This window comes from Zootoca vivipara, chromosome 4 (genome assembly GCF_963506605.1).
Source record: "Zootoca vivipara chromosome 4, rZooViv1.1, whole genome shotgun sequence".
Lineage (NCBI taxonomy): Eukaryota > Metazoa > Chordata > Lepidosauria > Squamata > Lacertidae > Zootoca > Zootoca vivipara.
Window position 1 is genome coordinate 49,941,939 of NC_083279.1, and position 15,160 is coordinate 49,957,098.

At 41.4% G+C, this 15,160-nt stretch overlaps 1 protein-coding gene across 2 annotated transcripts in view; it reads right to left on the bottom strand.

Annotated features, from left to right (window-relative positions):
• Window positions 1-15,160, bottom strand: part of TTC3 (tetratricopeptide repeat domain 3) — a 58,052-nt gene that overhangs the window by 32,802 nt on the left and 10,090 nt on the right. For both annotated transcript variants that reach the window (XM_035116758.2, XM_035116757.2), the window contains exons 7-17: window positions 14,424-14,547; window positions 12,537-12,622; window positions 11,848-11,942; window positions 10,864-10,926; window positions 9,183-9,237; window positions 8,010-8,163; window positions 7,863-7,911; window positions 6,161-6,263; window positions 2,366-2,423; window positions 1,315-1,372; window positions 925-1,000 (exon numbers count right to left, since the gene is read on the bottom strand). In XM_035116758.2, coding sequence (XP_034972649.2) covers window positions 925-1,000; window positions 1,315-1,372; window positions 2,366-2,423; window positions 6,161-6,263; window positions 7,863-7,911; window positions 8,010-8,163; window positions 9,183-9,237; window positions 10,864-10,926; window positions 11,848-11,942; window positions 12,537-12,622; window positions 14,424-14,547 — 921 coding nt within the window. The remainder of the gene's footprint in view (window positions 1-924; window positions 1,001-1,314; window positions 1,373-2,365; window positions 2,424-6,160; window positions 6,264-7,862; window positions 7,912-8,009; window positions 8,164-9,182; window positions 9,238-10,863; window positions 10,927-11,847; window positions 11,943-12,536; window positions 12,623-14,423; window positions 14,548-15,160) is intronic.

The following is a 15,160-nucleotide window of genomic DNA, read 5'->3' on the forward strand; positions in this document are numbered from 1 at the left end:
AAAACAAACAAACCCAGGAGACTTTGAGACTATTCAAATAAGCCCTTCAAAATATGTACTATTCCAAGCTGGCAAAATAGATAAAAGTCCAGGGGGGGGGGAGAGAGAGACAGAAACAGGTCACTCCCATGATCTGATTATTCTGTTTATAAGGACCCACCTGCCCCTTTCCTCCGGGAATAAGAGTAGGGCCAGTATGCCACTGTCCACTAAGAAGGAAGAACTTTCACGACAAATTCAATGTTTCTTACCCCTGCTCCAGGGTTAAGACAAACCCACCCTGTTCCTTACAGAAAGAACTGTACAATAGTTAGCACATAGTTCTCTATCATTTGGATTTGGATTGCAGTCTGGTCTGAAGACTACTACGAACATAAAATGCAAATAAGAGTGGGTAAAGACTTGTGCAGCTGGCATATTGTTTTGCGGTCTTCCCCTGGACTTCAGGCTAAGAAGAAATCCCAGCTGAGACTAGGAAACTGGCTAGCAAGGGCGCATGTCCAATGCTGCACTCGTGGGGTTCCGTTGGCACAACAGGACCTCCTCTCCTCCCTCCACGTGCCCCCAAAATATATTCCGGAGTGTCCCTGAACCCTCCAGAGCTGATTTTGAGCACACCCAGGGGACAGGAGAAGAAAGCTCCACTGCAGGCATGGATGTATAGCACACCAGTGGAGTTGCAGTGTTAGATACAGCCCACAATTTTAAAAAAGTACTTGGTGCTGTGTTTTACTTGTACATGTGAAGGCAACACTATGAACCCAACAGACTCCCATAACAAAAAGCTGCCTGGTTTTAAATATTCAACGGGGGCTGCTGCTGTATAATGTTCTACATGCCTTTCACCAACCATCTGTAAACAGCATTCCTGACATTCAGTAAATTCTTAAATTCTCAATGCCACGCTTTTTACATATCTGTTACCTGTTGCACAGCACTAAAGGGAGCTTTCTGTTTGTCCAGACATTTTTGAGAATCAGTTTTTGAATTCAGCTCATCTCTGTAATCAAAAAACATAGTTACTTTTGCCATTAATAACTCAAATGCACACACATTGCATGCTCTAAAAACCAACAACCTGGAAAACTTGCCCCTGGGAAGCAGGGATTGTCCCCAACCTCACATGTGCACCAGGGACCAGGGACCTGGTGACGTCCCCCCCCCCCCAGCTATCATGGCCAATAAAAAAATGTGGACACCCAGGTATGAAAGCTACAATAAATAAAGGTGTCAAGGTGAAACCCAAAAAACATTTCAAAGGGAAGTTCTGAATCTGAAAGCATTTCCACTATTATAATGGAAGAGAAACTATACCTTGTCTTTTCAAAGTCACTCATTTTGCTCCTGGATTTTCCTGGATTTTCCCTCAGCCCTGTCATGAGGGGAAAGGGGGGAAAATCATTTTGAACCTGGTTATTTTCCTAAAAAAGAACCACACACTTTGCATCAAAAATTTCAGGGAAGTACAGTATACAAAGAAGCTGAAAATCTGACAGGGCTGAAAAAAGCAACATGCTAATGCTTAGAACAGGCACCCCCAAACTTTGGCCCTCCAGATGTTTTGGCCTACAACTCCCATGATCCCTAGCTAGCAGGACCAGTGGTCAGGGATGGTGGGAATTGTAGTCCAAAACATCTGGAGGGCCAAAGTTTGGGGATGCCTGGCTTAGAAACTGATTGTTATGTGCCAACACTGTACAAAGCTGACTCCAAGAATTCTGATGTCTATACCTTGGTCTATGCCAGTGTTTCTCAACCTTTTTTGGGCCACGGCACACTTGTTCCGTGAAAAAAATCACGAGGCACACCACCATTAAAAAAGTTAAAAAATTTAACTTTGTGCCGCCCTATATTATAATTATGACTGTAAGAAACACTTGCCAAATATTGCTTTCCGGCGGGTAAGCGTTGTGTATTGGCGGCCGCCAGGCTCGTTTGCACTGAGCTTTGGGAAAGAGGAGGAGAAATATTGCTTTCCGGCGGGTCAGTGCTGACTATTGGCGGCCGCCAGGCACGTGACAATGCAAATCGCCCTTCTCGTCGCCGCAAGTCGCGGCACACCAGCCAGCGTCTCGCGGCACACTAGTGTGCCACGGAACAGTGGTTGAGAAACACTGGTCTATGCAATAATTTTCAAGCTTCACTCAGAGAGGAAAAAAGATGCAAGGATTGCTGAACAGAAATGGAATGAATTGTGTGTGGAGGCACCAGATACGGAGGGCAGCAGGGAGCAGCGTGCAGAGGCCCTGATCCAGTCGCAGAGCCACTCCATCCTGATGGAGCAACATTAGCCTCTGTGTGACACACTAATGTTTTGGAGTATCCATACCATGGAGCACATATGGTCTAACTTATTTTAACTTACCTGATGAAATATCTGAAAGACGATCTTTGTTTTCTTTAGTTAAGGTATTAGCAGCTACCTGTGAAAAGATAAAAAAAACGAGTGTTTCCTCCCACCGCACCAGAAAGGGGCATGTTGCTAAAACCACCCACCTGAATAGATTTCCTTGATATGAAGAGTTGTGCGTGTTCACCCATGGAAATGGAAGAACTCAAATGCTTCTACCAGGATGGCATCTTAGGCCGTGAGTTCCAAATCTCCTTAACTGTCTAACTGTGCTCAGAGCAGGCTGGCAATGTTATAATACTTGCTAAATCAGATGTGCAGTTACAAAGATTCCTGGGGAAGACTGAAGCCCAACACACCCAACTTGCATAATGCAACTTAGGAGGCAGCTACACCGCCTAACCTAAGGACTGGAAGGTAGCTTTAGCCTTCACTGCCTAAGCGCATGCAAGAGTAATGCTTCACTTTTCCCCAGCAAGAGTGAATTCCCCACCAACCCACTTACATGAAGGAAGTAAACGGATGCATTCAGGAAGCTGCTAGGGTAGGGCTAAACATGCTCACAACCCCTGGTGACCCTTGTGGTCAAGATAGGGAGGGGGAAGGTTTTGTTGCCTCTTAACCCAGCCCTATAGAAAAGGATGGGAACTTCAAAGTTTCAACTCTGTTCATGTATATCCCATTTCTGGACTATGTTTCCTGATCACACAGTGCAAAAGGGTGCGATATATCAGCCTATGCTTCAATCTACCTATTGCTATTTACCAAATTTTATGTAGGATATTAATTATTCCTATACAGTGGTACCTTGGGAGTCGAACGGAATATATTCTGGAAATCCGTTCAACTTTCAAAACGTTTAGAAACCAAGGTGCGGATTCCGATTGGCTGCACAGGAAGCTCCTGCAGCCAATCAGAAGCCGTGGAAGTCGCGTCGGATGTTTGGGTTCCAAAGAACGTCCGCAAACCAGAACACTCACTTCCGGGTTTGCGCGTTTGGGAGCCAAAACGTTCAACTCGCAAGGGGTTCGGGATCCAAGGTTCGACTATGCTAAGAGTCCTGGGTTAAGCAGGGCAGAGAGATTGGGATCAATGACCTCCAGGCACTACTTCCCAGTTACAGTGTCATCTGCTGTCTGCCCATCAATTGAGATTAGGCCCAGCTCATCCTGTTCCATGCCCCACTCCGGGTACTAGCAAAAGAAACCGCATTTCAAATGCAGAATGTGATAGCATAGTAAACAAGAGAAAGAGCTAAAATGCAATGCCCCGCTTGACTCTCACCCATGTGATCTCAGGCAATCCATTCTCCCTCAGCCCACCCACCATCCCCATCTGCTTAACAGGAATAATAAATACCAACCTCTATAACAAAGTTGTAATAATTACAAAATAATGTACACGGAGTGCTCTAAACATCTGAAAGCACTACTGTATATAAACGGCTTATATTTTCCAGCAGCTGGCAGGAAGGTGCCTAGCTGCAGTTCCACTACTCTTAAGGTGTTCTTGGCAAACAGGAAGCAGCTATATGTCTACTGTTCTTAAATAAGAAGCCTCTCAATTTGAACGGAAAGAAAGTAACTTTTCGAGTCATTACTTGCTCAATACCCAGTTAGCATCCAAAAGGCTGCCAAATAAAACTCCAACGTAATTGTTTAATACCTGTTTTTTCTTGCTTTTGCCAAAATTTCCACCCATTGAAAAGGAGCACTGCTGTAATTTAACTCTGCATACGCACTTTGCCAATCTTCAAGTCTACAGCCTTCTCTTTAGTTTCATTTCTCTAATCGGCTAAATGACTCACTTTCTCCTCCCAGGTCCACCCTTAACTTCTTTTGTATGCATTGTCACGGGTTCAGCTAACTGTGCTGAGCCACAGTTTCTCATCTAGAACAGTCGTCATCACTCTACTACTTATTTGCACAATGGCAGGTAAAGAGGATGAACAGGTTAAACACTCTCAAAGTAACGTGAAGGGCCTGCAACCCTATCCTCTTGATGTCAAGGGACTAAGCAAATTCACGAGTCCCATCCAAAGAATTACAGCTAGGTAATATGGTATCAACTAGATAAGATGCACTGGTAGACATGGGTTTATGAATCACCCAAACCAAGAGTCAGGGGTCAGCAAGCATTTTCAGCAGGGGGCTGGTCCACTGTCCCTCAGACCTTTGGGGGGGGGGTGGACTATATTTTGAAGAGGAAATAATGTACCGATTCCTATGCCCCACAAATAACCCAAATAATGTACCGATTCCTATGCCCCACAAATAACCCAAAGACACACTCTACTCATGTGAAAACACGCTGATTCCCGGACCGTCCGCAGGCCGGATTTAGAAGGCGATTGAGCCTGATCTGGCCCCCGGGCCTTAGTTTGCCTACCCATGCCCTATGTGAACCTTCTCCAAACATGCTCAGCTAGAGCGAATTCTGTTGGACTTTCAGCACCAGATGAAGACATTTTTTTCAGATGTTTTTACTACTGCCTTGCTGTTCTTATTGCTGCTTTTACTGGTACCTTGTTGCTTTTATTTTTGTCTTACTGCTATTTTCACTGGGGACAGGAATTAAGCCTGTTTTAAATTTGTTTTATTATACATGAGCCACCTTGGAAGCCGCTGAAAGATAGCCAAAAAACTTAAATAATAAGAAAAGGTTACTTAACAGAAACAAAAAGGAACGCAAGGCAGATAAGGAAAAAGATACAAAAATAGCAGGTTCTTGTTATTCTTGTTTTTCTTGTTATTCCCTACTCACCCTTGACCATAAGGTCCCAAGGCAGGGTACAATAACATTAAAAATGCAACATTAAACAGTTTATGACTTTGCTAAGCCAATACAAAATTATTAAGAACAACAAGAAATTGTAACTAGAAATGTGGGTAGAAAATTACTCTTGAAGAGCAAGACACAAAACTCCCCTTCAAACAATGACTACCTTTAATTGTAGGAGGAAAACATAGTTTGGCATTAAGAGTAAGCAGGTATTAAAGGTAAGCCTGAAGCTTACCTAAGCCTTCCTCCCCTTCTCCTGCAAGCGAAGGGAAGGATTTCTGTTACTGGCTAGCAGGAAACATTATTTACTGCATTTAGACAAAATTGCAAACTCTCTCATATCCAACAGCACCTCAAATAAATAACAAAAATGGAATCTGTATTATATTTGCTATTGTGACCTTCTTACTGGGGCTAGAATCCAGGAGATATCGCCCTATGTATTGCTTCACAATCAACCAATATGGATGAGCCTGTGTATGCTCTCCAGACATTTGAGCTTTGAAATGTTTCAAATTCCCAGGTTAAGAATATATATGGCTACTAACTAAGCAGCACAGATACTTGCTTTCTATCTCATAGAGAAACACTATTTTCGCTCAGTAGCTGGTTAATCACTCTTGCTTCTGAAAAATTCCTAGTTATAGCGGATCCTATGCATATTTATTTGGAAGCAAGACTGGCGTTGTTCAATGGAACTATTTTTATGATTTAAAAAGTGCTATGTTTAAAAGGTTTGTTGCTTTTTTTCAGTAACATTCACGGGTCTTCTTATAACAGGCCAAGTAGCTAGTTGCTTGCCAAGTTCAAATAACTTTAAAGTGAGAGAAATTAATACAAAGCCAGGCTATATCACTGCCAACAAAAAGTTAAAGTGACAGCAGGTCAGGCTTGGCAAGGTAAGGAGCAGGAACCTAAGAACTCTGGAAAATATATTCATGCTTAAGGAAATTTCTGACAGCACTGTCTTCCAGACAGCAGCTCTCAGTAGCATTTGCATTTAAAAACAAGGAAACAAAAACAACTTACCTTTGTATGCTTCTGTTTACCAAGATTGCTGTCGGGCTGCGTTTTCTTTTCATTGTCAGACTTCTTTGATTCCTGGGCACTGACTGAAGGAGATTCTGAAGAACTAAGCCAATAATTCAAAATAAATCACACATTGCTTGTGGGGGAGGGCCCCCCCCCCCGGAATATTATGGATTGTTTTAGGATCTGGAAACGTTCTTTTGCCATCGTTCTTTGGTAATAAAATAAAGCAACACCCTAGCATAAGATCTGAAGAGTTGTTTCCTGCAACATTTACATTAATAACTACTGTATCTACAAATGCAACCTTTTTCATTCAGGATCCACTTCCCTTCTTTACAGCAACAAGAGAGCAACTGGGCTCTTAAGAGAGGCACACAGGGCTGTTTTCCTTTTCTAGGCAGTGAAGGACAGTTCTGAAGGCAGCTTTCAGAACAACTGACACTGCCCCAACATTGGAAGCAAAGAATGTAAAAAAAGATAAAGGACCCCTGTACGGTTAGGTCCATTCAAAGGAGACTATGGGGTTGCAGCGCTCAACTCATTTTCAGGCCGAGGGGGGTGGCGTTTGTCCACAAACCGCTCTCTGGCTCATGTGGCCAGCATAACTAAACCACTTCTGGCACAACGGAACACCGTGACAAGTGCCAGAGCACACAGAAACGCTGTTTACCTTTCTGGCACAGTGGTACCTCTTTATCTACTTGCACTGGTGTGCTTTTGAACTGCTAGGTTGGCAGCAGTTGGGACAGAGCAATGGAAGCTCACTCCACCATAGGGATTCGAACTGCCAACCTTCCGATCAGCAAGCCCAAGAGGCTGAGTGGTTTAGACCACAGCGCCACCTGTGTCCCTAAGCAGAGAAGCCACCAGGGCAACAAACATGTGGGTGAATGGTCACTTTTAACAAGGTAATTATCACCGTCTGTACTTTTCTGCATTCCATTGCCTTTCTGACCTGTTTACAATTCCTCCCTGTCCTTGCCATGCATATATGCACCCACAACTCAGGATAACACTTCAACACATCTGAGCAAATGGACAGTGCTCCACAAAAGCTTACGCCAGAATAATTTTGTTAGTCTTCAAGGTTCCACAAGACCCTTTATATTGTTCTTTATTATATTTCAATGTATTTTTACCTTATTTTTGAAAACCACTCTGGAAGTGCTGGAGGATATTTTAAATAAAGAAATTGGAGGACATTTTAAATAAAGAAATAAAACGGGGGGGGGGGAATCGATGGGTTATTTCCCCCTATGAGCACCCATGTTAATTAAGAACATGTTCTCAACATGACTTCATGTGGATCAACACTTTCAATTGCTTTAAAAATCTTTTTGCCCATGCAATCAATATGTGTGGAAAGCAGTAAAGAGATGCCCTTCTAAGGAATATTTATGTGCAGCCAACAGTTTTAAAGCTTGTTAGTGTTTGTTTAAATTGAACCACAAGGCAGTGTTGTTGTTGTTGTTTAATTCATCTAAAATTTAAAAGAGGGATAATCTTTGAGAGCCTGACACTTGCAGAAATTAAGTGCTAATGAAGCATTCTTACTAACAGGAAGTAGTGTTTCTATACCTCATGAATTTGTCCAAATCTGTAGTGGTACCAAATCTGTGCTGATAGAATATTAACTTAGCCCGCTGTTACTTGACTTTTATTTACTTTGACATATAAAGTAAAATAGAATTAAACATACTTTTTCTGAACTACTGCCTTCTTTATTCTGTGTTTATTTTGTTTCACACCTAAACAAATGATAAAAAAACAGTTGATTCACTAAATAGAAGTTATCATACAAAGTATTTTACTGTAATTGAAGACAATCTTAAAGAGGAAAGGTTACCATCAATTTGCTTTTTAAATTTCTCATGTTGCTGTAGAAGATCCTTAATTCCTTCAGGATTATTTCTGCACAGCTCTTGACCTTTCTCATTGGCTTCTAGTGCTTTTTTGTGCTCCCCCAAGAGATAGAGTGAATCACAGAATCGATAGTGTCCCTACAACAAAAGAAAAAAAGAACACAAAATTTACCACCCTGCTAAAGAGAGCAGGTTTTGCGAAATAAAAACATTTTCACTCCTATTTTCATCATATGATTCTAAAAGCCCGACCCTATTTACATTTGCTCAAAAGTAAACGCCATTATGTTTAGTGCAGTTAAGACCCCGGTAAATGTGTTCACAGGACTGTTGCCTATGCAGAGTATTCTATCGTTTTTCCAGGTGGCATGAAGACCATTCAAACAAATAAGGATTTGGGTGTGCAGTAATGTAATGTTGACAGTTCAGCAGGCAGGCCCTTCCAGTACAACTACTACTTATCCTTCAGTATAATTGTTACATTCAGACAGCTGCGTACTGTAATTCATAACCCTGTAGAGTAAGACCCCCATATATAAACACTCTACATGATATTTTCTTCACCCTTCCCTTTTGATAAACTGTACACAGTCGTACCTTGGAAATCAAACGGAATCCGTTCCGGAAGTCCATTAGACTTCCAAAACGTTTGGAAACCAAACCGGAACACTAACTTTCAAGTTTGCGGAGTTCGGGAGCCAAAATGTCCGAATACCAAGGCGTTCAGGATCCAAGGTATGGTTGTATTTGCAATGGGTAGGTTCCAATGGTGTTCTTCCATGAATAGGAAAGGAGGGATCTGCATCTAGTAGAAACTTAAGTGTACGACTGTACTTGTTAAAATTGGGTAAATGAGCCCAAAGAGACCATGCCCTGAAAATAACTGGTAGGGGTCCTTTCAATTAAGAAGCTGTCAATGACATAATTCCTACCTACTCACAAACATATTACATTTAGAGATCTTTTCTATATTAACCAGTTTAGAAATGCTTTTAAATAAATAAAACTACTGCATGCAGGGTATCTATCCCCCAGTGATTTATAACAAGTCAAATTAACTCAAAAAGGGAAGCTTCCTGTTTACATAATGGTTAATGTTCAATGTTTTCTGACTTGAGTTCCAGCAAAGATAGATCTGTGAAAGAAATGCAGCTAACCTTTGGCCAGTTGGGCTTCAAAATTATGGCTCTCTTCCCATCACAGAGGGCTTTCCTGAAAACAAGAAGAAGTTAAAATACAAATGAATGAGAAAAATGTTCTCATTCAAATACAGTATGTTCTTAAGCTTTTCAAATTGCAAGACTAAATCCAAAAACCTAAGAAAGTTCTGTCTTAAAAGGAGAAGAAATTTCACTCACTATGAATTCCCATTCTGGAAAGCAGACAGAGGATTCTTCAACTCAGACATACTATCTTCTCCTGGGGGAAGCCAGGTTCAAATTCTGACTTCACACAGACCCAGCCTTGCAGAACCAAAGCCCTTCACGTTTACCTCCCTGAATGCTACTGACTACTGGGCAAGACAGTCAATAGTCTTTCCTTCTATTTGAATGCTTGTTCCTGCCAGGTTTTCCTTCCGAGTACTCTCAGAGAATACAAAGAAAGATATTGATCCAAACCCACATTGCAACAGTTCAATGCTAACAGGCTTCGTCAACAGAAAAGGATATCTCTGAAAGGTCCAATATACCACCCAGCATTCCTACAAGTCTAGTCTGAACCAAAACACTAAGCTGGGCAGACTGTCCACTCTGTAAAGTTGGAATCTATGCTAATTTACAAAAAAAAAAATCTTACTCCTCGTTCTGCACGGACACTGAGGTCCAGCCCCAAGGGCCTTCTGGCGGTTCCCTCGCTGCGAAAAGCCAAGTTACAGGGAACCAGGCAGAGGGCCTTCTCGGTAATGGCACCCGCCCTGTGGAACGCCCTCCCACCAGATGTCAAAGGAAAAAACTACCAGACTTTTAGAAGACATCTGAAGGCAGCCCTGCTTAGGGAAGCTTTTAATGTTTAACAGACCATTGTATTTTAATATTTTGTTGGAAGCTGCCCAGAGTGGCTGGGGAAACCCAGCCAGATGGGCAGGGTAAAAATAATAAATTATTATTAAATTATTGTAAGGAGGAGAATTAGCTGGAAACATTTCCAATTCAATGCCCTCCTCCTGAATTCCTTCCTTCCAAACTAAAAAATTAATTGGTTTTTCGCTCTTGCTCACGCCATTGAGCAAGTGGGTGTAGAATAAGATGAAAAACTATGACAAACTGAAATAAATCCTCTCTAATGTAAAATACTAAATTTTTCAGCTGAAAATTTAACTTTATAAATGTGCAGATTAAATGTGTCATAGCTGTTTGTGTCTTAAAGCAACATAGCTTAAAAAAAATGGAGCATTAGATTTATATTCAGCTTAGAGAAATATACTTTGACAGTGTTTGAACACTCAACTGCAAGCCCTCTCAAGCTTTCACACTGCTCCATTCCCAGTCCCTTCTGGCCAAGGGGTTTGAATTCATAGAATCCCACTTGCCTTTTAAGCACACACTTGTCATTTCATCCAAGCCAAGAACTGTGATTAACTGTGGTTAGTTTAATAAGCCAGCTTCATAAACCATGATTTGAAGTAGACTTGTTTTAAACTAATCACAGTTATCATTACCCAGAGCAGAATAAGAACAAGAACTTCCAAACTTCTCTTTCCAATCACACATTGTGCAGAGGAAGAGGGGAACATGTGAGCCCAGGAGAGAAGGCTAGAGTCACTTATGTAACACTAAACCATAGTTTAGGGTTCCGTTCAAATGTAGTCATTGAATCCCATGGGAAAAAAATACTTACTTATATTGTCCAGTTCGGATAAAACAGAGGGCCCGGTTGCCATAAAGAATGTGATTTTCAGGCCTTTAAAAAAGGTTAGATTGCATTCAGTTTATTTACTCTGAACCAAAATAGTCTCCTGAAAGTTGAGCCATGCATGTATTTATATGTAAATATACAAGTTGACTTTTCTGCCTTAGTTTGAAATATGACAGGTGGTTTTTTTTTTATTCTGCCATCCTGTATCTCTACTGAAAAGCTATAAACTACAAAGTTTTTTCAAACAGTGCTACTCAGCTGACAAGGCTTCCAGCAGCAGAGCATTTTTTTATTTTTTCCCCTCCCCCTTGCAGCCCTCTCACACTCTCCAAATTGCTCCAGAAAGTTGGGAAGCCCACCAGAGCAGATTTAAGTGGTGCACCGTGAGCTAGTGGAGCGAAGGAAGTGGTTGAAAATTGCTTCTTTCCACTAGGAAGCCTTACCATCAGCTGAGGGACACTGTTGGACAAAACCCATGGTGTATTAGGATCGGCTACCGAAAGAAAAAACAATGGGAGGCGCATGGTTTCTTTTGTCTCAAAAGACCAAATCTTAATCCAGATTGAGGCGGTAAATCACGTGGTTTGTTAAACAGTCACTACTCCCTACTGGACCTTTAAAATCCTACTTAAGGGATCCTGCTCTCAGTTCAACATGATCCACATGCCAATTGTTTCGTGACAAGAGCCAGGGACAAAATAAACCCCCCTGAAAGCAAATAGACAATTCCAGGTACTAATGCAATTCCAGGCACTAATGCAAAAAAAAAAACAACCAAAAAAACCCACTACAATCCCCATAATGCACTCCATACACCCTACTCTGTATATGTGCAGCTGTCTTTGGGAACTACTGTACTCTTCTCTTCATATAGAAAATATCTTTCATCTTCTGTCCAAAAAGGTTCTTATCTCAAATGCATGCACATTTCTACGCCTTTGTTCATTAATATAATTTATCCCTTACCATAATTCTATAGCTTTTGTATAGGAAGCGGCAGCGATATCAAATTGCTCTTTAGCAAATGCTTCATTGCCCCAATTTTTCATGATATCACTTTTCTGTAACAAAACAGGAGAAATTCAAATTAACATCAATTATATAAATACTACTAGAGGGTGGTTTCTCTGACCAAATGAAAGGAATGCACTTTGTTCTGGATGTAGTTACACTCTCTTTGAAGGACCAGGTGTGCAGCTCCTGGGTACTCTTGGATCAAACATTGTCACAAGTGACATCAGTGGGATGGAAGGCCCAGCGGAGGCCCTAACTAGAAGAGGATACCCTGACTTTGATTGTCTATGCTTTGGTAGCCCTCCAGGCTAGACTATTTAATTCATTTAGCTATTAAATTTATATTTTGCTCTCACTATCAAAGGGTCCCAATCCGGCTGACTACTGCAATGTGTTGCATGTGGGACTGCCTTTGACGGCATTTAGGAAGCTACAGCTAATGTAGAATTGTTCTGCGACATAGGACATCAGTTTGGGCCCGATTGCCCTGGCTGCCAGTTTGGTTCCATTCAAAGTTCTGGCAATGACCTTTACAGCCTTATATGGCTCAAGAATGAATTTGCCCAGATGGAAGCATGGAAATGATGGCATTTACAAGTACGCTCTTGTTTTTTTAACATAACGTTTTGTTTAAATCTTACCTTCATACAACTGTCACAGTTTTGAGACTCAAATGCTTCTATTAAGTTGTAGTCCTCCAATATAATTTTGCTTATAAGATGCTTGTCTACAAAGCGAAACACAGTACAATGTTTACTGCTACCAACTATAGTATCGACATGTACTTAAGAGTTACTTTTCCCTGCCCAAAATTATTCATTTGAGAACTATATCAATATCAGACATATGTACACTACTGTAATGCAAGTGAATAGTTCAATCTTCCATTTTTATTTTCCAAATCAAAAAAGATTTCAAAGTTGCAGAAAGAAATTATTATTATTTTTTACCAACAAAATCAATTTCTCCCAAATCATGTCACCTGTCTATGGGCTGATGCCCCTTGAGGGAGGGAGGGGTTCAATTCTGTGTCGAATCCTTGTTCCCAGCAGGGAACCTTGTTCCTAACAGGTGCTCAAAGTCAAAGCTAGCAAGTTTGACACCCGCCTCTTGACAGTTGATGAGCAGGGGTTAAATCCAGCTCAATTTGGCAGTGCACGCCTGTTCAATGTTGGAAACAGGCACACACAGTCAAAGAAAACAAACAAAAGAAAACATCAGCTGGGTGAGGGAGAAGTCCGTCCTACAGATCTGCAAAAAGCAAGAGTCGTCCCTGTCCCGCCCCCCCCCCCACCGTCACTGAAAGAAACCTGCTTTTCTGAAGACATTGCTCATGATGGGGATTTCTCACATGTGAAGCAATGCCTGTAAATTGTAGGAAAGGGATGGAAGAAAGAAGCGCTTTGCCAGACCAATGCTCAGCACCAGAGATTCTGACATGTAGGCAGGACTACCTACTTCTCAACCATGTGATGTTATAATGATGTGTGACTGGCAGGTGCCCCCACCCACCTGTCAAATTTGGCCTGCAAGGTTGATCCTATAGAGCCAAAAAGCTTCCCCAACCATGATATTTCAAAGAACAGGTTCACTCAAGTGTGGTCTGGATCTAAAGAATCATGCAGCCCCTCTTGCTACCCAAGAAGCTACTCCAAGAAGCAACATGGCATGCAACTGGCAATTTATCTGGGGGGTGGGAGAAATCTATGTGTCCCCCATACATGAGAATTAATGTCTCACTGATGCATGGAGTACTTTGGATCCAGGATGATAAATTTACCAGTGAACAACCTTAAGGCACAAGGCAAGCACAAAGTTGTCGACTGGTATATATTGGGAGGTTGCTGTATTTTTGGTCTTCAACTGCAGAAATAACAAGTTAACTTGGTATCCCTCCTGATCGCTTGATCTTGAAGTAAAACTGGTAGTGATATGTTAACTTCAGAATGGTCTAAATGAAAAGAATGCGGGCTCAGTAGTAGGCAGGATATGAGTCATCATACCAGTGAAGAATAAGCTGTTTGCTCAAAAACAACAACAACAACCACCCACAAACTATATAGAAATCACTTTCAATTAGGACTACAGAAACAAAAAAACAACAGCTGCCTTTATAGAGCTAATATTATGGAACAAAGGTAACTGTGTTGATCCACAAGAAAAAACCTTTGGTCCATACGGGGGTTTTTTTTTGGGGGGGAGCAACCAAAAACACACAAAAACACAGCAAGCTTTTGAGTTCTCAGAGCTCTTCATGAGGAATGTTACATAAAAGTTTTATCCTGGAATTGAATCTACAGCCTTTAAAAACCCCAGTTATAATCATCTCACCGCTTCCTGCTTTGTGCAACATCTCACCTGTTGAAGAGTTCTGCAAAACTCAAAAGCTTGCCACCTTTTCTGTGACTTTTTGGTTGGTCTTAGTCAAAGCATTACCCAACTGTGAGCCACAGAGTTTAAGATTAAGCAGGCACAGGAACACAACATTTCCCCACGCGCCACTCAGTGTAACATTGTGTATAACTTACATTCAGCAAAGAAAACTTCTAGGAAAGGCCAACAATAATTTCCAAGCTTTTCTAATTTCTGTAAAATACCGATGTCATCAGCATATTTTATCCAGTCAAGAGCATCATAAATATTGAAGATTCTCTATTTCAGACAAAGGAGAAATATATAAGATACTATTATTTGAAATACTTTTAAAAAACGACAAGTTAAAAATACAAATATAGCCATCCAGGCATGAGGGTGCAGAATCAAGCCAGTGGCCTACAGTTATACTCTTGCCACCACAAAAAGAATTAATTTCTGCAGACACCAAGAACTCTGCTGTTTATGCTGGATTGTTATCCAGTACAGTGGAACCTCGGTTTATGAACACCTCGGTTTATGAATTTTCGGTTTATGAACGCCGTGGACCCATCTGGAACGGATTAATTCACTTTCCATTACTGTCAGTGGGAAAGTTCGCTTCAGTTTATGAACGCTTCACTTTATGAACAGACTTCCGGAACCAATTACACCCATGCTTCGGGTTAAGTACGCTTCAGGTTGAGTACTCCGCGGACCCGTCTGGAATGGATTAATCCACTTTCCATTACTTTCAATGGGAAAGTTCGCTTCAGTTTATGAACGCTTCAGTTTAAATACTCCGCGGCCCGTCTGCAACAGATTAATCCATTTTCCATTACTTTCAATGGGAAAGTTCGCTTCAGTTTATGAACGCCTCAGTTTATGAACAGACTTCCGTAACCAATTGTGT